We start from the raw sequence: 23,095 nt of genomic DNA on the forward strand, positions 1-23,095 counted from the left end.
CCTTGGAGATTTCCCACCTTTCAAGTATGGTTTTAGAAGTGTTATTAGTAAGTGAATAGTGTTTCCCACCCAGACATCCTATATAAGATGACTTAAGGGACTGGGATTGTGGCTCAGTGGTGGAGTGCTTGCCTAGCATGTGCCGGCTCCTGGGTTCAATCCTCAGCACCACATAAAAATAAACAAAGTAAAGGTATTGTGTCCAACTACAACTAAAAAATAATTTTAAAAAAGATGACTTAATAACAGGTCATAGAACAATACCACATGATAGCTGGGTGTAGAGCTATGTATGTGGTGTTGATTTTCTGTGATAAATTATTTTCCTTTTCTCTTCCTAATCTCTTTCAGCTATTTGAGCCAACAGAATGTGGAAATGGATACGTAGAAGCTGGGGAGGAATGTGACTGTGGTTTCCATGTGGTGGGTATAAGAGGGGACTCTACCTTCAGTACAGCTCCTCCAGCACTAATAAGAACATTGTTAGTGAGAGGCGTCTCTGCTGTTCATTGTCGCCCCACTGCCTTTCTTTCTGACTTCTCTGATCAATACTCCTTCCCAATTTAGACATGCTAGCATTAGTCATATCCTTATGGGCCTTGTCTGAAAAGGACAAATGGATTGTTCTAATCAAATTTCCTACCTCTTTAAAAATCCATGACTCATATCAGGTTGGATAACTTTTACCAAATCACAAAACACTTTTTTTCCCATGCTCTTTATTGCTTTTGCCTTTATAAAACTTAACTGGGTAGTAAGAATGTTAGTAGAGCTAACCAGGGGTGGGGCACTGCTTAACAATTAGATACTCTTTGAGAGAGAAGTCCTTTCATAGGAGATCATGCTGTGCTAGGAAATGTGGCAGGAAGGAGACCACAAAGTGATCTTTCTTTGCTAAAATATTTGCTTATAATTACATATGTTTGCTCACTTGGATTTTGCATAAGGCACATGTAGAGAGAATGTCAAGAGTGGCTTTACTCATTTAAGGTGTTTTTCTCTAGGAATGCTATGGATTGTGCTGTAAGAAGTGCTCCCTGTCCAACGGGGCCCACTGCAGCGATGGGCCCTGCTGTAACAATACCTCATGCCTTGTGAGTTACCCGACAGCTTCGTCTTTCTTTTAATTGACAGATTAACCAAATATCTCAGTATGTGCATTGAGCATTTGTGTAGCTTGTCATAAATGTGTGAATGTTGGCTCAATAGTTTTGTAGAATCAGTAATTCCATCCAACTTTGGTGGTTCACAACATTTGCCTTTACTGTTACTCTCTATCCACTATCTTATCCTCCATCATCTCCTTAAGAAAATATACCTATGCAGCTTCCAAAATAAACATTGGGAGTTGCCCTACTAACACAGATGAGACTCAAACAAGTCATTGAATAGAAGAGGGACAATACCTATTATCTTTTTGATAATAGGACCTACTTATAACTTTTACTTCAAAACTTTCCCTAATTCATTTTAGACCTCAAGTATAAAAGGTAGTGTTCATATTTTTCCACTTGGCTTTTTGAATCCTCTATGTAATCAGGAAAGCTAGATAAGAGCATAATTATGTATGTTCATATATGTGTATGCACAATTTGTGTGTGAATATGTGTGGACACAGTCTTCTATTTATAGTGATCCACAGTTTTTGAAAAGTCATTTTCGATATTCCTTTTCCTAATATACGAGGCCTGTGATATTTCCTGTAAGTATAAAATTACATAGTTTTACTGATTTTTTTTCAATACAGAAGGATATTCTATGGTACTATATTCTAGAAGATTCTAGCTTAGTTTATACTTGCTTCATGCCCCCTACCAGATTATAAATTGCTTAAAGCTAACGAGTCTTTTTTCATGTTGTACTCATCCTTTCCCATATAAACAAAATGTTTTGTACATCATAGGCAATCACTGGCATCACTGAAGGTAATTTATGTAGATTCATTGTAATTTTATTGTATATATTTAGTTAAGGTAAGATTAACATTCAAGCTAAATATAAATTAAATAAATTAGTGCAGGTTGGAAATGTATATCAATCGTTTAGAGAGATCTTAAATGTTTATATTACAGTGTTTTGCTCCTCTGTCTCAAGACGAATCAGTTTCTTCTTTACATAATTTCCATTACATTGCTTTCCTAAAATAATATTTGGAGACAGTTCGATTGAAGCCTGAATACTTAATGCCTTGGCTGATGACTCATCTTCAGTGTAGACAGTCTCGTCTGGCCTTGTATCATCCTGTAGTTATTGTATTAATTCATCAAAAGGGACTGGTGGTAGTTGGTTACAAGATTATTATTGGTGAATTTAAGAGTAACTTTTTCAAAGATTAATTAGTACTAGCTCCTAATATTGGGTTTTGATTTACAGTTTCAGCCACGAGGTTATGAGTGTCGGGATGCTGTGAATGGATGTGATATCACTGAATATTGTACTGGAGACTCTGGCCAGGTATGGCAGACTGAGTTTTCGGTAATACATTGTACAATGTACATATTGAAACTTTCCATGTAGATTACATGTGTGAACACGTTTTCTTTCTTGTTTTTATGTTTTGGCATGTTATGTTTTCTAGTTATTTTTAACTCTTCATCAGACCTTTATTTTAGGAAAGTTGGGCATGTTATTTTTGGACCCATACTTTTTTTTTTTCCTTCCAAATTTCCCCTTTATAGGCTTTTTAAAAATTTATACCCTACTAATTGATTTTTTCCCCTGGTCCTAACATCTTAAATAGTACATTAATGAGGCACTAATATACTGTTTCAAATATTTTATTGCTATAAACCCAGTCTTTTAACAACTTTTGGATGGGAACCCACTGTAGAAAACTAAGGACAAGCAGCACTGTCCTGAGGTGGACTGGGTGCGGAAGTCTGCCTTCCTTAGTCTCTTGATGCCTCCACCCCACTACTTAACCTTGGCTTCAAGGCTTTTACATTTTAGCATGATTTTCTTTTTTTCCCCTACTTTTTTATTGATGCATTATAGTTGTACATAATGATGAGATCTGCTGCTATACATCCATACATGCAATGCGCACAATCTAACAATCCAGTTTGATCAATGTCACTCCCCAGCACTTCCCCCTTCCCTCCACACCTCCCACCCCTTGATCCCTTTCCTCTATTGATATCTTTTTGATTTTTAGGAGAAGCCTTTGAGTTTTGATATGACTTTTTCTACACTAAGTGATTATAACATTGTAATTAATGTTTCCTTCTAGAATTCCCTCTTTATATACTTTTTTAATGTTTCTGATTATGCTAAGTCTTTGTTATTCAAATAAACATTTGTTGAATTATATGTCCTGCAATGCTGTAAATACCAGGACATGGGAGGTTCTTGTGGAACCTACCTTCTGCTGGTATAAAAGGGCAAATAAGTAAATAAACATGTTAGATTGCATAAAGAAAGCTCCTGTTGAAAAAAAGGATGGCATGGGGGCGTTAGCCAGGGTGATCAGCTGTGTTTTCCTCGGATAAGGAAAGATACACATAAGAAGGTACTAGTTTGTGAACAGTAAATGTAGAAGCTTGGCTTCTGCCAGAAATGGAAGGAAAGCAAGGAGAGGGGAAAAGATTCAACAAAATGTCAGGAATCAGGTCAGGTAGAAACTTGCAGCCATGGTAAGAAGTTTGGATTTCATTATACCTTCATGTTAATTCTGATAACCCTTCAAAAACATTTTCCTATGCTTTGCACAGTTATTATAATTATTATTTTCTTGTAGATTTATCTGTTGATTTATATCCAGTGATGGATATTTAGATTTTGGAAGTTTTTTAAATTATTTTATTAGCGTGGTAGTGAATATCTTTGTGCATTTTAAACAGTGTTTCTTGATTGAGGTTAACTCCTTAGCATAAGTTCCCATCAGGAGGATTACCTTTTATAAGGTATTGTAACTTCCAAGGTGCTCCCAACAGATAGAATACAGTTGGAGGCCAAAATATCACTTTTTAAGTTCAAAAGAGCAGGTTGAAGGCCATAGCTCAATGTGAGGGCTAAATGAGTCTCTTCATAAATCTTGGTTCTCTAACAGGGTACTGATAAAATCACCTGAATATTGTACTGGAGACTCTGGCCTCTCCCTGCAGGGGTAGGTCTGTCATGGAGAAGTAGTAGAGAATGCATGATCTATGTGGGCAGGCTTGCTTCTAAGAGAAGAATGACAGAACAGAGCCAGACTGCCTAGTTTTTCTTCCCAAACTTATCTGCCAATCACTCCACTTCCATGTGGTAGAAGTGAATCAAGGAGCGGAACAGCTGAAGTTAACACTGAGTGAGCTCTGTTCACTGGAAGGAAACACAAGGAGAGAGAGAAATATTCATAACCATTTTTAAAGGTCTGTATATGTATTATCTAAGGCTTAATTCAAAGGGACCCTTTCAATGATATAGTATAGGGAAGTATGTTCAGGCTGTGTGTGTGTGTGTGTGTGTGTGTGTGTGTGTGTGTGGAGAGAGAGAGAGAGAGAGAGAGAGAGATTGATTTTCATGCATATCTGTTTCTTATATTTAAATATATAAAATAAATATATAAACAGGTTTCTTTGCAGTTTTTCTATATCATAATGACAGAGAACTGTGTGTTCTCCTTTTCTTGACAAATGTACTGACAATCCTGATAAACTATTTCACTGAATTATATGGTTAGTTTTGTAGAATAATATTATTTTTATAACCACCATAGATGGTTTTAGTTCTTTGTATTCAGTCTTTTTGGAAGTATAGTTTTCTCATTCCAATTTTTAACTCCTGATTTGCCATGAATTTACTGAATATAAGGCTTTTATAATAGGGCCTCTTTGTTCAACCTGAGAGTCTAATGTTTAAGGAAAACATTTTTTTTCTTTTCACTACTTTGGCATAAGTTAAAAAATTTACAGTTAAATTAATTTCTCATTGGCATATTAGAATAGAATATTTTCTTATTATTATCATGTAAAACATGATCAGAATGATTTCCAAATGGACAATTGGAGTAGGAGTTTAAGTCTCTCAAAATTTTTCTTCTTTCAGAGACAGTAAACTTTGAATCTAATTGAGACTGATAATTTTTAAGAAAATAGAATCTCTGCAACCTCTGTAAATCAGTATCTATAGGCATTTTTTATTTTCTATTTTTAATTATATATGACAGTTGAGTATATTTTGACATATTTATACAAACATGAAGTATCTTATTTTTATTAGGATCCTGTCACCTGCAACCTGTGTGGGAACGGAATAAGTAACCCTCTGAGGTGTGGGCTGGCTGGAAATAAAGAGTCTGAAAAAGTAATATCAAGAAATAAAGCATGGGGCTGAGATTGTGGCTCAGGGGTAGAGCACTTGCCTCACAAGCACTTGTCTCAGCAAGGCCCTGGGTTCGATCCTCAGCACCACATAAAAATAAATAAATAAAACAAAGGTATTTGTCCAACTACAACTAAAAAATAAATTTAAAAAAAGAAGAAAGAAAGAAAACAAAGATTCGGGAAAATATTTGAAGAAGGGGCTTGATGAGTGGAAGAGACCTGATGGGTCTGATCCTAACAATGGGAAAAGCTCAGGGATGCTATCTTTATAGTGAAACACACCAAAGGGATTCAGTGAGGAGCTTCTTCAGGAAAACAGGATAAGAATGGGGAAAACAAGTTGTTTGGGGATTAGCAGGTTATGCCGGTCTCCAGGTGGCTGTGTTTGAACATAGTGCTGTGAGCTGAGGTAGGGAAACAGGATGATCTGGGCTTTCTTAGACCAGGGAATTTCATCCAGGAGTTTCCCCAAAAGTAGCCTCCTTGCCTTATGATGATTCAAACAAGCCCATAATTTATACACAACTACCAAAATTACCCCCTTATTTACTTTTTAAATGCAAGCAGTGTGCACTTACTTGGAGTTCCTGGATCTTTGTTCTGAGAGGAGGACAACCTAGTATCATGACACAAAAAAGAATTAGTATCAAACATATCATTTCAATAATATGCCATGCAGAATGCGTCAACATATTTCCAGGAGTAAAGCCATTTAATTCATGAAGTATTTGTGTAGCTGGAGATGCAGGGACCATGAAATCAATTTTGCTTTTCTGACTATCCTGGATGTGATGATGTAACTTCATAAGGTCCAAGTTATTATTATTGCTATGCCAAATGCCCACTAGATGATTTTTGACCTTTTCCCAATCCCACTGGGAAGCATTATTTTGTCTGCAGCATTGCAAACATATTTATAGCTGGCATGACGGCTAAGCCTTTGTTCAAATTTGAGAGTAGAAAGTTTATTTCCTATATTTATGACAATAGCTTTCAAGGCATTTAATTTAGTCTCAATCTTTTCATCAATATTTACCTAATTCCTTCCAAGAATTATGAGGCTGAAAGCTCACCTGTGTCTGGTTAGCTGAGCATGTATCCGTTGCAAAACTTGAATCCCAGCATAAGCATATCATGGCCCTGAAATGTTAGCTGGGAATAAGGCAAAGGAGGGTTGATGAAGAATCAGAGTTCCTTTCCCTCTATTATACCTAGTGATGCAATTAGTCAGTTTACACCTTTTACAAGTTACATGACATTTATTATCTTTTTTTCTTTACTCTTACATTTCTAGTAATTAAAGCGTAGGAGATTGGATAGGCTTACAGGCCATTGCAGAAGCCCCCCTTCCAGTTCCTGCCTTTAGAGCCAACTGTATAATGGAGAAAATCTGAGGCTGTTATTAAATGTCACAGATCTTTTTGCATGTTGCCTTCATTGAAAGTTAGAATATTACCAACGAATACTCCAGGGGTCATGGCATCCAGATGTAGCTGTCTCTTATCAATTCTTGGAGACCAATCCAAAATCTGTCCACCATTTCTAGAAACTTTATGTTGCATTGTCAAGGCATCTGTGCATTCCAACCATTTAGGGAAGGTGCCAAATTCTATTGCAAAACTATTAGGGCAGCAAGGTACTGGTGGGTGTTCCCTGGAAATAATTGGCCTGTTATGGGAAAGTCCCATATTAATCCTATGATCTTAGGTACCAAGGGCCAGTATTATTGGTTGATACAGGTCCCTTATTTGATGGCTTTTACTCAAAAGTTACTTTGAACAGCCAGCATGTTTATCATGAGACTAACATATAGGTGGATTCTCACTGTAGCCAATATGATTAGATCCAGTGGCATGAATAGGTGTAATGTGTTTGTCTGTGAAACTTCCCATTATATACATATCATTAGTAAATACTGGAATGGATTCTTCAGTCCACACAGCTGGATGTCCTAAATGTGGATCTGGGAAATGGGTCCAATAAGTTTCTCCGTGGACTCCACTTACCTGACAGCTCAATAGAACCAGCATAACCACAAACATTGAGATTGGAGTCTTAATACCTCCTTGTTGTTGAACCATCTGCTCAGCCTGAAGTGTCAGGTCCTTCAGTTGTCTCCATGATGACAGGTTGGGTTTTCTGGAAATATACAAGCATAGCTTCTACCCTGTATTATTATTGAATCTTGTTTATTGTATTGCTGCATGTGTGGCTCAGAAGCAGTGAGAATTTTAATATCATAATTAAAAAATTGTTTTAAAGATTTTGTGAGATTTAGTGGGGTTATGTGGGGGCTCTGTCCCCACCCTTTTTTTTTAAATTGTAGGAAAAGGTTGATATAAGCTGGAACATCATTAGCCTTAAATTGAAGAGAATGGCCCAGCACTGTACAAGTATTTAAAGAATACAAAGTGACTTAATAAATATTTTTATTTGGCCAGGAAAATTAGCAGAAGTTACCTGTTAGGCATGTGAGGATTGCAGAGTCAATGTTGTTGAGCTAAAGAGGGCACCACAGTAAAAGAAGACCTAGTTTTTACCAACAGACTATGATATTTTTCTATTAATGGGCTGAGCAACAAAATATGAAATGGGGTCGGTCGGTATAGATACTAAAAGCCAGTTTTATGACCTTATTATTTTAAATTAACTTAAGTTATATTAGAATTTGTACTTGTGTAAGGTATTAACAGATAATAGTTGTAAAGTTTGTAAGGAAAATACAATATGAAACTAACAAGAGTAAAAACATTTAATTTTTATAATAGTTTGAACCTTTACTTATTTATATATAGTATTTTTTGTTTATTTTAGGAATATAATAATTTTTATAACAAAAATCTATCTTTTGAACTTAATTTTAAATGAACTTGAATAATTATTTTAATCTTGAATGAGATAAGAGGCAGTCTTAAATGAGGTGGCCTCTTGGCAAATCTTAGGTGAGGTGCTTTAATTTGAAACTAATCTTAGTTTCCTACTTGAATATTATTTTATAAAACTTTTATATAACACTTTATGTATAATTTTTGAATTAATATGAATTGGTTAACATAATGTAACATGAAACAGACAAGTTAAGAGAGCTTTTAACCCCCTCTTGAGGGAAAGTAGCAAAAGTTTTATATCTCATATTGTTAACCTTTAAATAAGTCAGGCTCTCTTTATTGTCCTTTAGAAATATAGTTAAGTTTACTTCTCAGTGTAGAGAGTAACATAAAATTCTATAACTTATGTTTATTCAATTACAGAATATTAAATGACATAACTAAATTCCCAACTAAATTTTTATATTTGTATAAGTTTGTAAGAGACCACTTGTAGAAAACTTTAGTTTGGAGAGCATCGGCTTAGTAAAATCTTGTAAAGACTTATTTATTTGGGAAATAAAAATTTATTTAGTAGACGTAGAAATCAATAACAGTATCACAATTACACTGATTTTTTTATATTAAACAAATTAAGCTTTTAAAGAAAAATTTTGAAATCTGGAATGTAATGTGATACTTTAAAACAACAGTTATTGTTTTACCAATATTGTACAAATCTTAATTCCTTTAAAACTGGTTTTTCTAAATAATAAAACTCCACAGACATAAGAAATTATTTTATTTGAATGAGAGTCAATTAATGTTTTAAGTGTTTCTTTCTTCTCTCTATCTTTATTTAGAAGGCTCAATTAACAGGGGTCTGTGTAAAGAACTTATCTTTACTTGTAAATAGGTCTTATGTCAGAAACAGCACAAAGCCAAGCTTTTCTTTTTAAAAGAGTAAAACATTTTAAGTAACCTTAGTTGATTGTGTTAATTATATATAACCAATTTAATTACATGTAAAATTTTTGAAATGTATTTTTTTAAAATTTCTTTTTTAATATTTGTAGATAGACAGCATGGCTTTATTTTATTTATTTTTATGTGGTACTAAGGATCGAACCCAGTGACTCACACATGTTAGGCAAGCGCTCTGCCACTGAGCTACAGCCCTAGCCCTTGAAATATATTTTGTACAAATTTTATTTTAATTTGCTTAGACATTTACAGCCTTTTACTTTACCAGGTGAAAAATGTCTCAGACCCTTATAAATAAATCACATCGGACAGAAAAGAAGCTTAAGTCCCAGCAACTCCATTCTCAGAACATAGAGAACAAAGGAATTATAGACCTTTTTTATATTAACCAAATTACAAACACATCTAACATTTAAATACATTTTAGTTGAGAATGCTTGATGTTTCTATATTTAGTAGATGATATTTTAGCATTGTTTGTAAATTAATATCTCCTTTAATAAAGACTTATATAATTAATTCCATTTATCTTAAATTTAACTTATTCTTAACTGTAAAAGCCAAGACATCAAACAAATGTAGATAACAGTGCTAATCATCTCTTTCCTGTTGAATAAAATTGTTAGAAACAAATGGATATAAAATTTAAATATTAGAGGAATTAGCAACTTTATTAATTATCTGACCAGCTGGATAAACCTGTGTCAATAATTTTAAAGACATTTTTATTTTCATCTGTTTACCCAGTTTAAATTGAATCTTTTTAAAATCGCATGAATGAAAGGAATTTGGATCCATTTTTAAAAAATTTTAATTAATGAATGCTCTTTCATAAACTATCTGCTAATTTTGGTACCTTGTGAATAACATATAGACAGGCAACAATAAAAACACTATAGACGAAGAATCAAACCAAGAAACAAAGATTCATAACTTTTATAAGTGAGGCTCCACAGGTAGGAAACAAGACTACAGATTTTTATCAAAGCTTTTATTAGATTTGACCTGTTAGAAATTAAGATATTAGAGCCAATCAGACTTTTATATGATTTAATTATAAGGCAGGCCTGTGTGGATGGAAATACCAGGTCTAAAATCTGATAATCATGAGGACATTGAAATAAAATATTACAGATTGCTGGCTTATTGTCCTGATGATTGCTAGATTCACCCCTAGCATCAGTCCCTCCTGGAACTGGCCTTTGAACAAAGATAGAAAAAAACCTGCATAGCTAAATAAAATTGATTAGAAAAATACATGAATTTAGAAACATCCAAAGAATGCAAAAGCCTCTAAAAAATCCTTGTTTTAAAGGAAAAGAAAACGTGTACATTTAGGATCTTTCCATATTTCCTCTCCTGGTGCTGTAGAATTAGAAAAAGAGGTTGTTAACAAAGAAGCGTGGTCAAATCAGAAACAGTTTGAGTTTTAAGGTAAACTTTGTTGTTGTTGTAAATCCTCTAGGATTCACAGTGGCAGCATAGACATAGTTTTGGTTTGTTTTTACAACTAGGCAGCAGCCTGCAGTTTGTGGCCAAATCACTGTTAAAATATCTCCCTCTGGAGTTTTATCTCCTGGAAGGTTGAAAAATTCTTTGAAAAAGCATTGCGGGAGTTTTGGCTCTTTCCTTCACTTCCTCTTTCTGTTCTCATAGGCAAAGACTGAGAAGGGAGAGGGTAGAGAAAAATGCAGGAGGCTGAAGATTCTCCCTTAGTTTTTTGTATTTTTTTTTTTTTTTTAGTTTTTTGTATTCTTTAAAACCAGAAATTGAGTCAGAACCAAACATTTTCCATATTACAAGGTGGATAAAGACAATTTTTAAACCGCAAGATAAATGCTCCCACAGGAATTTTATCCAGTCTCTGGGCTGGAGAACTAATCTGTTTACCAAATTTCTTCCTTTCCTGGGCTGCACTTTCTGTTAGGCAAAGAAGCTTCAGAAGCCAGGCAGTCTGGTAGCCTCTGAAAGCACTCTTTTTTTTTGTTGTTGTAATTAGTTATAGATGACAGTAGAATGCATTTTGGCACATTGTACACAAATGGAGCATAACTTCTCATTCCTCTGGCTGTACATGGTGCAGAATAACTCCAGTAGTGTAATCATACATGTATATAGGGTAATAATATCTGTCTCATTTTACCATCCTTCCCATCCCCACAGACCCACCCCTCCCCTCACTTCCCTCTATACAAAGTTCCTTCATTCTTCCCTACCCCCCTGTAGGGATATGGATCAGCTTATCAGAGAAAACATTCAGCTGTTGGTTTTTTGGGATTGGCTAATTTCACTTAGCATGATATTCTCTAGTTCCATCCACTTACCTGCAAATGCCATAATTTCATTCATCTTTAAGGCTGAGTAATATTCCATTGTGGATATTTTCCACATTTTTTTTTTATCCATTCATCTCTTGAAGGGCGTCTAGGTTGGTCCCATAGTTTAGTTATTGTGAATTGAGCTGCTACAAACATTGATGTGGCTGTGTCACTGTGGTATGCTGTTTTTAAATCCTTTGAGTATAGACCGAGGAGTGGGGTAGCTGGGTCAAATGATGGTTCCATTCCAAGTTTTCTGAGGTGTTTCTATATTGCTTTTCAAAGTGGTTGCACCAATTTGCAGTCTCACCAGCAATGGACGAGTGTACCTTTTCTCCAACATCCTCACCAACACTTATTATTGCTTAGATTCTTGATAATTGCCATTCTGAGTGGAGTGAGATGAAATCTTAGATTAGTTTTGATTTGCATTTCTTTAATTGCTAGAGATGATGAACATTTTTTCATATTTTTGTTCATCGATTGTATTTCTTGTTTTGTTCAGCTCCTTAGCCCATTTATTGACTGAGTTATTTGATTTTTTGGTGTTAAGTTTTTTTAGTTCTTTATTTATATATCCTGGAGATTAGTGCTCTCTCTGATGTGTATAAGGCAAAAATTTGCTCCCAAAATGTAAGCCCTCTCTTCATCTCATTGTTTTTTTTTTCTTATTTATTTTTTATTTGTAGTTGGACACAATACCTTTATTTTATTTATTTACTTATATGTGGTGCTGAGGATTGAACCCAGGGCCTCACACGTGTTAGTTAGGCTCTTCACTGTGCTCTACCGCTGAGTCACAACCCCAGCCCCTGATTGTTTCTTTTGCTGAGAAGAAGATTTTTAGTTTGAATCCATCACATTTATTGATTCTTGATATTACTTCTTGTGCTTTAGGAATCTTGATAAGGAAGTCAGGTCTTAAGCCAACTTGATGAAGATTTGGGCCTACTTTTTCTTCTAGTAGGCACAGGGTCTCTGTTATAGTGTCTAAGTCTTTGATCCACTTTGAGTTGATTTTGAGCAGGGTGAGAGAGGTTTAATTTCATTTGCTACATATGGATTCCCAGTTTTCCCATCACCATTTGTTGAATAGGGAGGCTATATTTTCTCCAATGTATGTTTTTGGCACCTTTGTCTCATATGAGATAACCATATTTATGTGGATCTGTGTCTTCTATTTTGTACCATTGGTCTACAAGTCTATTTTGGTACTAATACCATACCTTTTTTGTTACTATTGCTCTGTAGTTCGTATCCTTTAAAGTCTGGTATTATGATGCCTCTTGCTTCACTCCTCTTGCTGAGGATTGCTTTGGCCATTCTGGGTCTCTTATTTTTCCAAATGGGATCATGATTGCTTTTTCTAGTTCTATGAAGAATGTCATCGGGATTTTAATAGGATTGCATTAAATCTGTGTAACAGTTTTGGTAGTATGGCCATTTTGACTATATTAATTCTGCCTATCCAAGAGCATGGGAGATCTTTCCATCTTCTAAAGTCTTCTTCAATTTCTTTCTTTAGTGTTCTATATTTTTCATTGTAGAGGTCTTTTACCTCTTTTGTTAGATTGATTCCCAAGTATTTTATTTTCGAGGCTATGGTGAATGGGGTGGTTTTCCTAATTTCTCTTGCAGTGTATTAATCACATATACATAGAAATGCATTTGATTTATGGATATTGATTTTTATATGCTGCTACTTGGCTGACTTCACTTATTAGTTCTAGAAGTTTTCTGGTGGAATTTTTTGGATCTTCTAAATATAGGATCATGTCATTGGCACATAGTGATAGTTTGAGTTATTTTCCTCCATTCTCTCTCTCTCTTTAAATCAACTAGCTACACTTTTCTATGAGGGAGGGCCTGACACCCACCTGACACTTTTTCCATCTGAATTCCTCTCAAGGGTCCCTGTTCCAGGTGCCAGCCGTCATCCACAACCTGCATAGGGATGGAATAAGTAACCCTCGGAGGCACTGGGCCTCCTGGAAATTAAAAAAAAAAAAAAAAAAAAGTATGTAAAAAGTAGTATCAAGAAATAAAGCCAAAGATGCAAGAAAATATTTGGAGCTGGGGCTTGGCTGGTGAGGAGACCTGATGGTTCTGATCCTAACAAAGGGAAAAGCCTGAAAATGCTTTATTTATAGTGAAATACACAAAGAGATTCAGTGAGGAGTTCTTCAGGAAAACAGGATAAGAATGGGGAAAACAAGTTGTTTGGGGCTTTGCAGGTCTCCAGGTCACCGCCTTTGAACTGAGACAGGGTGTGAGCTGAGACAGGGTGCCAGGAGGGTCTGGGTTTTCTTGAACTGGGGAACTTTACCCAAGAACTCCCAGAAAAATAACCTCCCTGCCTTATGATGGCTCAAACAAATGCATAATTTAGGCACGGCTTCCAACAGGATCCTAGTCTTGTGGATGGACATGATGTTGAGATTCACTGTGCTGTATTCCTTCATGTCCACAGGAAAGTCACGTTCGATTTAGTTCACAGTCTTTCACATTCCTCTTCCCCCTTCTTTCCCTTCATTCCCCTTTGTCGAATCTGCTGAACTTCTATTCAGTTGACTGCTGTCCTTAGCAACCACATATCATTTGACTTTGTTTTTTGGGGATTGGCTTATTTCACTTAACATGGTAGTCTCCAGATTTCTCCCTTTACTGGCAAATGCCATCAAGCCATTCTTTTTATGGCTGAATAATATTTCATCATGCATATCATTCATTACTTTATCTCTTTTGCCTCATGTTTTTGCTTAATTTGGTATCAGGTCAGAGTATCTCGGAGCGACTTTTTAAATTCACAGTTTATGACAGAATAAATACCAGTACAACTGAGAGAAATCTCTGGTGAAAAATACTAGATGATATAATAAAGATATGTAATAATGTGGGAAATGTTTTTGTTGGCACTAGGAAAGAGGTCATCAAACTGGGGAGTATAGTATATTTTAAACACATTTAAATACTGTTGTACTGTTGAAGATTGCCTTGGGCAACCCTGCCTACACAGCATTAAACCAGGGCAAAGTGACATTTAGTGATGGGACCCATACTCTTCTTAGTGAGAGAGGTACCAGAGTTGTGATTCTTCTGTTTTTAAAAATCCCTAGAAAATGTAAGAAGCCCCATAATTTCCTTGTTAAACATTTCAGTGATAAGCATCTGGATTTTATTGGCCTAAACTAAAAGCAAATTGTTTAGAAATCTTCTCCCATGAGGCTGTGGCAGTTTGTAATAAGGTTTGTACCAAAGACTTTTTTCTTTAGTAAAGAAAAGAATTTTCCTTCTTTTTAAAAATATTTTTATTTGTTATGGATGGACCTTTATTTTCTATTTTTTTTTTTTAATACGTGGTGCTGAGAATCGAACTCAGTGCCTTACACATGCTAGGCAAGTGCTCTACCACTGAGCCACAAACCCAGCCCAGAATTCTTCTTCTTGAAAATTATAACAGTGAAGCATGGGAAATTAATTTTAGGCCCTCATGTGCCTATTCTAGTAGCAACGTTTTTTCCCCCACTTCTGTTTACCATGGTTGCATTAGTTTTAGAGTAAGTGAATAATTAATGATGGTTGATTGATGAAATAATGGTTGTGTTCAGAGTGAGTTTAGATGGATGAAAGAGGCCTCAGGGATCCCTGCTTTTGGGCAGTTGGCTTAGGATTCCAGGTTTTAGTGCCAATAGTTGCATCCTTTAAATACTTACAAACAGGTTTAACGAAAAGCTGTGGTGAATGAAGCTTGCCTTACAGTCAGTTATTCTTTAGAACAATCTAGAACTAAAGTATTTTAGCCCAAAGTATTCCTCCGTACTGCTCCTTAAGCATGATAAATTATTTCTATTATCCTTCTGAGATGAACCTGATAAACAGCTTGGTAAAGTGCAGAGTCGAATAACTTAATTGTGTCTGTATGAGTCATTCATTTATTTTTCTCAGTCAGTCGATAATAATTAAACACCTACAATATGTCTGATATGGTTCCGAGTGCCAGGAAGGTAGCAGGGTACAAAACCTGCATTGATCTCACATGGATCTCTCCTTATTTTTGTTAGGAACAAAAATAATGAATGCAGAAGTATAAAATGTATGAACCGTCAATTGGTGCTAAGTGCTATGGAGAGGAGACAGCGGGGAATGGGGAGTGGAGAATGCCAGCATGGGAGGGAGATGGGCTTTAAAGAGCATGGCAAAGCCTCTTTGAGATTATCGTACTTTGGCCTTTGACTTTTCAGCTCTCTTAAATGCGTGCAAAATTTAAGTTCACTTATTCAGAATAATTTTTGGGGAAAATAAAGGATACCTTAAGGAATGGTTTGATAAATGGGCCTGTAAGATGCAATAGCCTCGACATCACAGATTGCTCTAGTAAAGAGTTTGCGGCTTGAGAGGTCAGAAGGATCCTGACGATGCTGCATTTATATTGTGTTGAAAAGCATTCTGTTTCAGTAATGTAGCCTAAAGGTGAGCTTCATGGTGTCACATGCAGATTTGACATTTTCATGGAGCTGAGCAAGGTCTTGCAAATTAGTTCCCAAGTGTGTCCACTCCTACATAACAAGCTGATTCATTTCCTTCACTGTCCATTTTAATTCCTTCTACTTTTATCTCCACAGGCAAGTGAATATATTATTCTAGTCTACCTCACGGTAAACAGAGAAGCTTATAAAAAAAATAGCCACTTTGTGGGCCTTATTTATTTATTTTACCACGAATAGAATTAATTTGGATAACCTACTTGAGGAGTTGCATGTGTTTTCCTAAATGTTCCTAATTAGATATTCACCAGGTTTTCGATTTTTTGCATTTTTAAATATTGAGCACAGTGTTTGAATAAGGTGATTAGCATGCCAGACTTTAACTAAAAAGCTGATGTTTTTTCAGTGCCCGCCAAATCTTCATAAGCAAGATGGATATGCCTGCAATCAAAATCAGGTATACTGGTCTATAAATTTTAAACATAATTTTAAAAGAATTAGCTGGAAAGGTTTTTGTTTTGTTGATGAATGTAATTTTGAAAGGAAATTATTCAAGAAAATTATTGCAATGAGGTTCTAATTCAGAGTTGCTTCACCTCATACCAAATATTAAATATACTTAACTCTGGTGACAAATTGTTCAAATTGAGGGAACAGAAAACAACAACAACATAATGGCTGAGGAATCAGAAATCTAATTTTTTAAAATTGTGACTATTTTTAAATAATTTAAACCTATCCATTATGGGAAAAATGACTTACAATGCTTTTGAAGCCATTTTATAACTATAACCATGTACATACTGGAGAAGCTAAATATCATTTTGTATGATACAAAAAAACTGCCAATTTTTGTTTTCCATAAAATTTAAATTTTTAGGCAATTAATTTGGATTTAAAAAAACTGTACTATGAGATCTGTTTCGAGTTTAAAAGTTTAACTGTGTGGGATTCTCTTAAGATATCTGTGATTCTTATTGGTCACTATGAAAATATTAGGGTATGAGATAGGAAAAAAAATTTAAAAAAAACCTTACCTAACTGAACTTGAAAGAGACCTTGTCATTGGAATTTGGGGTAAAATGAAACTGGCTGTGTGTGCTTCACAATATGTGCGCTCTTGTCCCCAGGGCCGCTGCTACAACGGCGAGTGCAAGACCAGAGACAACCAGTGTCAGTACATCTGGGGAACAAGTAGGTCACATCTTCCTGCCTGGTGGTCATACACACCGTTTTCTTTTAATATTGTTCTTCTCTGCCACGTAGGCTGACAGAGACACACGGTTTGGAGTGATGTTTAAAAAGAAAGGAATCTAGAAAAGGGTGAGAATAAAGAGATTTGTGAATCTCAGTCACAAAAAACGATAGAGGGGTTGAAGTGTGACTTAGAGTGTGAGAGAGGCCCTGGATTCAACCCCCACCTCAAATAGTACAACAAGATACCTAATACAAACTATGTAGAAAACAACCACACAAACTGAGGACTTGTCTCAGAACCCAATGGTGTCATTCAGTGATTGTGGCTGTCAGAGAAGAATATTGCATCTGCTTGCAAAGATGATTTGAGTGCAGAGGTCAGAGTCACTGCCCTGACACTTGCATGGTTTACTTTGTACTTTGGCTCCGACATGTATCCACACCACCCCCGCACCCGCAAGTTAGCTTTCTGTTTTTTACCCCAGAAGAGTGTCAGCCTTGATTTTTAAAATTTGTGTCACTCACTATCTCAGATCCAGTGAAGAAACGCAGGTATTTCTGAAGAGCAGATAGGTACACGGTCCTGTCTCAGCACATTTCTCAAATGTTCATGCACATATTCTCTTGATGACATTTACAGTGCCTCTCCCATGAGCTTCAGTTCATGAGACACAGACAGGAAGCTCAAGAAATGGGACTTCCTTGCTGACTGTCATTGGCCAAAAGAAAAGAAAGGACACAAAAGCAAAACAACCCCTGGCAGGAGTGATTTCAGTTATTAAGCCAATATCATTTATCTGAGATTTGTGTTCAGTGTTTCAGTTTTCATAGAGGAAAGATAATAGACACTTATCATCTTTTCAAAGATTGAAATATCAAAACCCAATGACCAGTACAAAATCTCAATGGGCTGACTTTATAATTAATCTCCCAATATCAATATAGAACAGAATTAAGAATGTATATTAGATTTCCACGTGTCATTTCACTAATTCCTACTGATGATTCTTCCCACTACCTACCTACCCTTAAACTCACCAATGAGAAATTTATTTCTCACATTAAACAAATTGTATTAGGACCTTTTTTTCCCCCCAACATTGGGATTGAATCTCATGGTATTCTACTACTGAGCTCCATCTCCAACCCCTTTTTATATTTAAAAAAATTTGAGTCAGCATTTTGCTTAATTGCCTAAGCTGGCCTTGAACGAACGAATGTATAGTTCTCCCTTCTCAACCTCCCAATTATCTGGGATGACAGGCGTGTGCCACTGTGCCTGGCATGTGTTGGAGCTTTTTGGAATAAACCCACAAAAATCATTGCTAAATTTTTAGGAATTTGTTAGCTTAAAATCAGTCCTGGAATATTTATACTACAGAAATTGTCAGATGCTACAAATCAAGGTTTTTCCTTCTTTTTCTGGAGAACCAGTTGTTAAACATTTAGTGATGCACTACTGGTCGTGATTAACAAAAAAAAAGAACTAAAATTAATTTTCTTCCTTTGCCAATCTCCAACAGAGGCTGCAGGATCTGACAAGTTCTGTTATGAAAAGCTGAACACAGAAGGCACGGAGAAGGGAAACTGCGGCAAGGATGGAGACCGGTGGATCCAGTGCAGCAAACAGTGAGTGCTCAGCTTTGGAGCATAATGACTGCACTGGGAGGTCCTGATGCAAATGCAGAATGAGAACAAGATAAATGTTACTCGATTTTTTTTAATATTTGTTTTTTAGTTTTAGGTGGACATAATATCTTTATTTTTATGTGGTGCTGAGGATTGAACCCAGTGCCTCATGTATGCTAGACAAGCACTGTACCACTGAGGCACAACCCCAGTCCATGTTACTCATTTTTATAAATGTCTGGCTACTCAAAAATTGAAGCATGCATTTGAAAAATTCATTGGTGTATCTGGTGTCAAATGATAATAGGCAAAACTGATACTATGCAACAAACTCACAGCCTTTCCATAAAACTCAGAAAATCCTCATATGCTGTATTTCTATATTTTACCTGATTCTTGTTTTGAAGTGATACTTTGCCAAAATATTACAAATGAATATCAGGTTTTAATTTCCTACTTTAGCTAGAACATTTGACCTATGAATGTGTTATTTGCTATTATACACAGACTTGAAGAGGTAAATTATATAGACTGTATATTTTGGAGTCTATTCAAAGTATACTAATAATATATTTTTAGTCATTTCACATCACATGTGCAGCACCTTTTGATTTAATTAGCCATCAAATATCTATATCAGATATCAGAGGGTTTTCCCTTCTAAAAAGCATCTGGTTAGCACATATTAGAGGCATCCTTACTCAGGAAGGGAGAAGCTTTTAGTATACATCAATTATATTTCCCTTGGGTTTGTTGATGAAAGTTAGAATTGTGATTCAATAGTTTATTCAGGTTAATCCAGTGATCCAAGTCAGTTGACTTAGTTATAAGTCAAAACTCCTCTATTTCTTTCCCCTAACAGTAAGGATTTTTCTCTTATTTTTTGGTACCAGGGATTGAACTCGGGGCACTTGACCACTGAGCCAATCCCCAGCCCTATTTTGTATTTTATTTAGAGACAGGGTCTCACTGAGTTGCTTAGCACCTCACTTTTGCTGAGGTTTGCTTTGAATTTGGGATCCTCCTGCCTCAGCTTCCTGATCCACTGGGATTACAGGTGTCTGCCACCATAGCTGCTCTCCCAGTTTTGGAGTAGAGCAAGGGAAGTTCTGTTTCTCCTGTTAATGATCTCTATGCTATACTTCATGAAAGTTTGCAGTTCCACATAGTGTTTGATAGTGAATGAGGCCTTACCAGGCAATGCATCTTTGACTATCATTTCTTTAAAATTAAACCAAAATGACAGGGAACAGTTTCCCAACTGATGACTTACAAGTGAGGTATATATATGCTATGATGTTCTTAAGGTGCTAGGGAGAAGCAGGGAGAGGTCTGATGTGGTGAAAACCCATGGGGTTGGGTATCTCCAAATTGATTAGCTTTATCATTAACTCCATGTCTTAGACAAATCTGATCATTTCTCCTTGTCTCTGTAACTTCAAAAAGTTTGGGAGGCATTGGATTAGATCATTGTTGAAAGCCACAGCTGAAGGGGCCCCAGCAAACTTCCAGCTGCCAGATCATTGTAAAAGATAGCTTTTGAGGAAAATTACTGTTTTTTTTTAAACTTTAAAAAATTGTGACATATAATATGTAAACTGAAAAGTAACCCAGGTATGCCTTTTACCAAATAATTATGAGGTGAGCCCCCATGTAACCCCTACCTGCGTCAAGAAATAGAATGTTGTAGCATCCCAGAAATAATGTCTCCTTCCCCAACAGCTTCCCATCTCTTTTCAGGAAGTCCCTTTCCCCCAACTTTTGTGACAATGGTTTTCTTGCCTTGTTAAGAGTTTTACTGCCTAAGTTTTTTTTTTTTTTTTTTCTTTCAGTACTAGGGATTGAACTCATGGACACTCAACTACTGAGCCACATCCTCAGCCCTATTTTGTATTTTATTTAGAGACAGGGTCTCACTGAGTTGCTCAGTGCCTTGCTGTTGCCGAGGCTGGCTTTGAACCCATGATCTTTCTGCCTTAGCCTTCCGAGCTGCTGGGATTACAGGCATGTGTCACTGTGCCTGGCTGCTGCCTAAATTTTTAATCCCTAATACTTCATGCATTGTTTGATAGTTTGCTTCTGAAGTTCAGCATTTAAAGAGCTTTTCCTGGTGTGTATAGCTGTACTGTTTGTTTCATTTTTGTACATGCACATACTAACATACTATAATTTAGTTTCCATTCTATGTTGATGGACTTTTGGGCTATTTCTTTGTTTTGGCTGTTAGGAACTATTGGGCTATGAATATGCTTGTACATGTAGCCTAGAGTACCTTTGCACACATTTCTCTAAGGCCCTGGTTGAAAAATTGCTAAGTCATAGGAAGCGAATATCCTCAGCATCACCAGATGATGTCAAACTATTTTCTAAAAATAGTTTTACTAGTAAACTCTGTCATTAATAATATGAATATGAGAATGTTGTATCATATTCCCACCAACACGTGATCTTATCAGATTTTTTGCTTTTATCTATTCATTTGGGTGTGAACTACTATCTTATGATTTTTCATGTGCATTTCCCAGATTCTAAATAGCATTTAGCATATTTTCTTACATTTATTGAATATAGATTTTTTTTTTAGTGATGTCACTTCAGTTCTTTGCCCCTTCTTTAAGAGTCATGGTTTATTTAATAGATGGGCTGGAGGTAGGTGCCCTCAAGATGGATGAGTTGTATAACAGTGTCCCCAAGGACCTGGATCATTTCTGTCCTGCTGCGTGTTGATTTTTTTTTTTCCTGTCTGTGATCTTATGAAAGCAAGGTAGGTGCAAAACTGCACATTCAAAGGTAGGAAGTAGGGGTAGGAGTAAAGCCTTTTCCCTATTATGCTCTAACTTTTATCCAGAAATCCTCCTAGCAACTCTCTTGCTTTCTCTTCCCTACATCTCTATGCCCTGAACCCCTTTTAGCTATAAGGAGTCGGGTAGAGGGCTGCATAAGAAAGTGGGCATGGGGAATGCCACAGGTAACTGGGACTTGTCATGATCCATCTTTCAGGCTGTCTGCTTCACTGTCCCAAGCAAAAATGTGGTCCTTCTGGCAAGAAAGGGGGGAATCATAGCCAACTATAATATCTAAATAAATATTTCTATTTTAAAGGAAAGAGAATATTTAAATTATTTGAATATATGTACACTGAATACTTTTGATTTTTTTTGAGCTTGATTTCTCTTGCCTTGTTCTTTCTTTTTCAAAAAAAAAAACATATTCAGTGACGTGTTCTGTGGATTTTTACTTTGTACCAATCTTACTCGAGCTCCACGTATTGGTCAACTTCAAGGAGAGATCATCCCGACTTCTTTCTATCATCAAGGCCGAGTGATTGACTGCAGGTAACACAGTAAATGTTAGCCTCATGAAGCATGAGAATTACAAATTCCAAAAAATAAAATTTTGAAAAAATAATTTTAAAAAATCAAAGATGTTCTTACAAGAGGAAAGTTGACTTAGATTTTATCATCATCTTTCATGTGGAAAATCACTTAAAAAAGAAAGTATTACATTGATTTGCAAATTACACTTGTTCCAAATTGTACTAGTTAATACCAGTGAAGCATTCTTTTAAATCATGATCTGAAGACTAGAATTATCATTTGAGTATCCCTTATCTCAAATGCTTGGGACCAGATGAGTTCTGAATTTCATATTTTGGGGGATTTTGGGATATATATATATATATATATATATATATATATATATATATATAGAGAGAGAGAGAGAGAGAGAGAGAGAGAGATATCATGGGGGTAGGACCCAAGTCTAAACATGAAATTTTTTCATATTTCTTGTACACCTTAAACACATAGGCTGAAGGTAATTTTTAAATTCTATGTATGTATGTATGTATGTATTTATTTTTAACGGGGTTCATTGTGATGTTTCCAAAAAAATCACACAGCATGCAGTGATTATTTCCAACCAAGCTTCCCTCCTCCACCCCTGTATCTTTTCCAATCCACAGTAATCACTATTATTTTGGGGAGGGTGTACCCAGGATTGAACTCAGGGATACTCAACCACTGAGCCACATCCCCAGTCCAATTTTTGTATTTTATTAGAGACAGGGTCTCACTGAGTTACTTAGCATCTCACCTTTGCTGAGGCTGGCTTTGAACTCCAGATCCTCCTGTCTGAGCCTCCCGAGCTGCTGGGATTAAAGGTGTGCGCCACCTCGCCCAGGCCCAGTAATCACTATTTTACTTTCAAGTTAATTTCTTTTTAGTTTTTACATATGAGAGAGAGCGTGTTACTTGTTTTTCTGTCTAGCTTATTCTGCTTAACAAAATGTCCCCTAGTTCCATCCATTTTGCTGAAAATGACAGGATTTCATTCTTCTTTATGACTGAAGGATATTCCATTGTATTTAT

The 23,095-nt window shown here is 35.9% G+C and overlaps 1 protein-coding gene across 1 annotated transcript in view; it reads left to right on the forward strand.

Moving 5' to 3' along the window:
• Adam23 (ADAM metallopeptidase domain 23) overlaps nt 1–23,095 on the forward strand; it is a 163,918-nt gene that overhangs the window by 116,963 nt on the left and 23,860 nt on the right. The window contains exons 16-22 of the mRNA XM_026394590.2: nt 352–423; nt 1,005–1,094; nt 2,374–2,454; nt 16,306–16,356; nt 17,030–17,093; nt 18,620–18,725; nt 21,941–22,060. Coding sequence (XP_026250375.2) covers nt 352–423; nt 1,005–1,094; nt 2,374–2,454; nt 16,306–16,356; nt 17,030–17,093; nt 18,620–18,725; nt 21,941–22,060 — 584 coding nt within the window. The remainder of the gene's footprint in view (nt 1–351; nt 424–1,004; nt 1,095–2,373; nt 2,455–16,305; nt 16,357–17,029; nt 17,094–18,619; nt 18,726–21,940; nt 22,061–23,095) is intronic.

The sequence above is a fragment of the Urocitellus parryii genome, chromosome 1 (genome assembly GCF_045843805.1).
Source record: "Urocitellus parryii isolate mUroPar1 chromosome 1, mUroPar1.hap1, whole genome shotgun sequence".
NCBI classification, from domain to species: domain Eukaryota; kingdom Metazoa; phylum Chordata; class Mammalia; order Rodentia; family Sciuridae; genus Urocitellus; species Urocitellus parryii.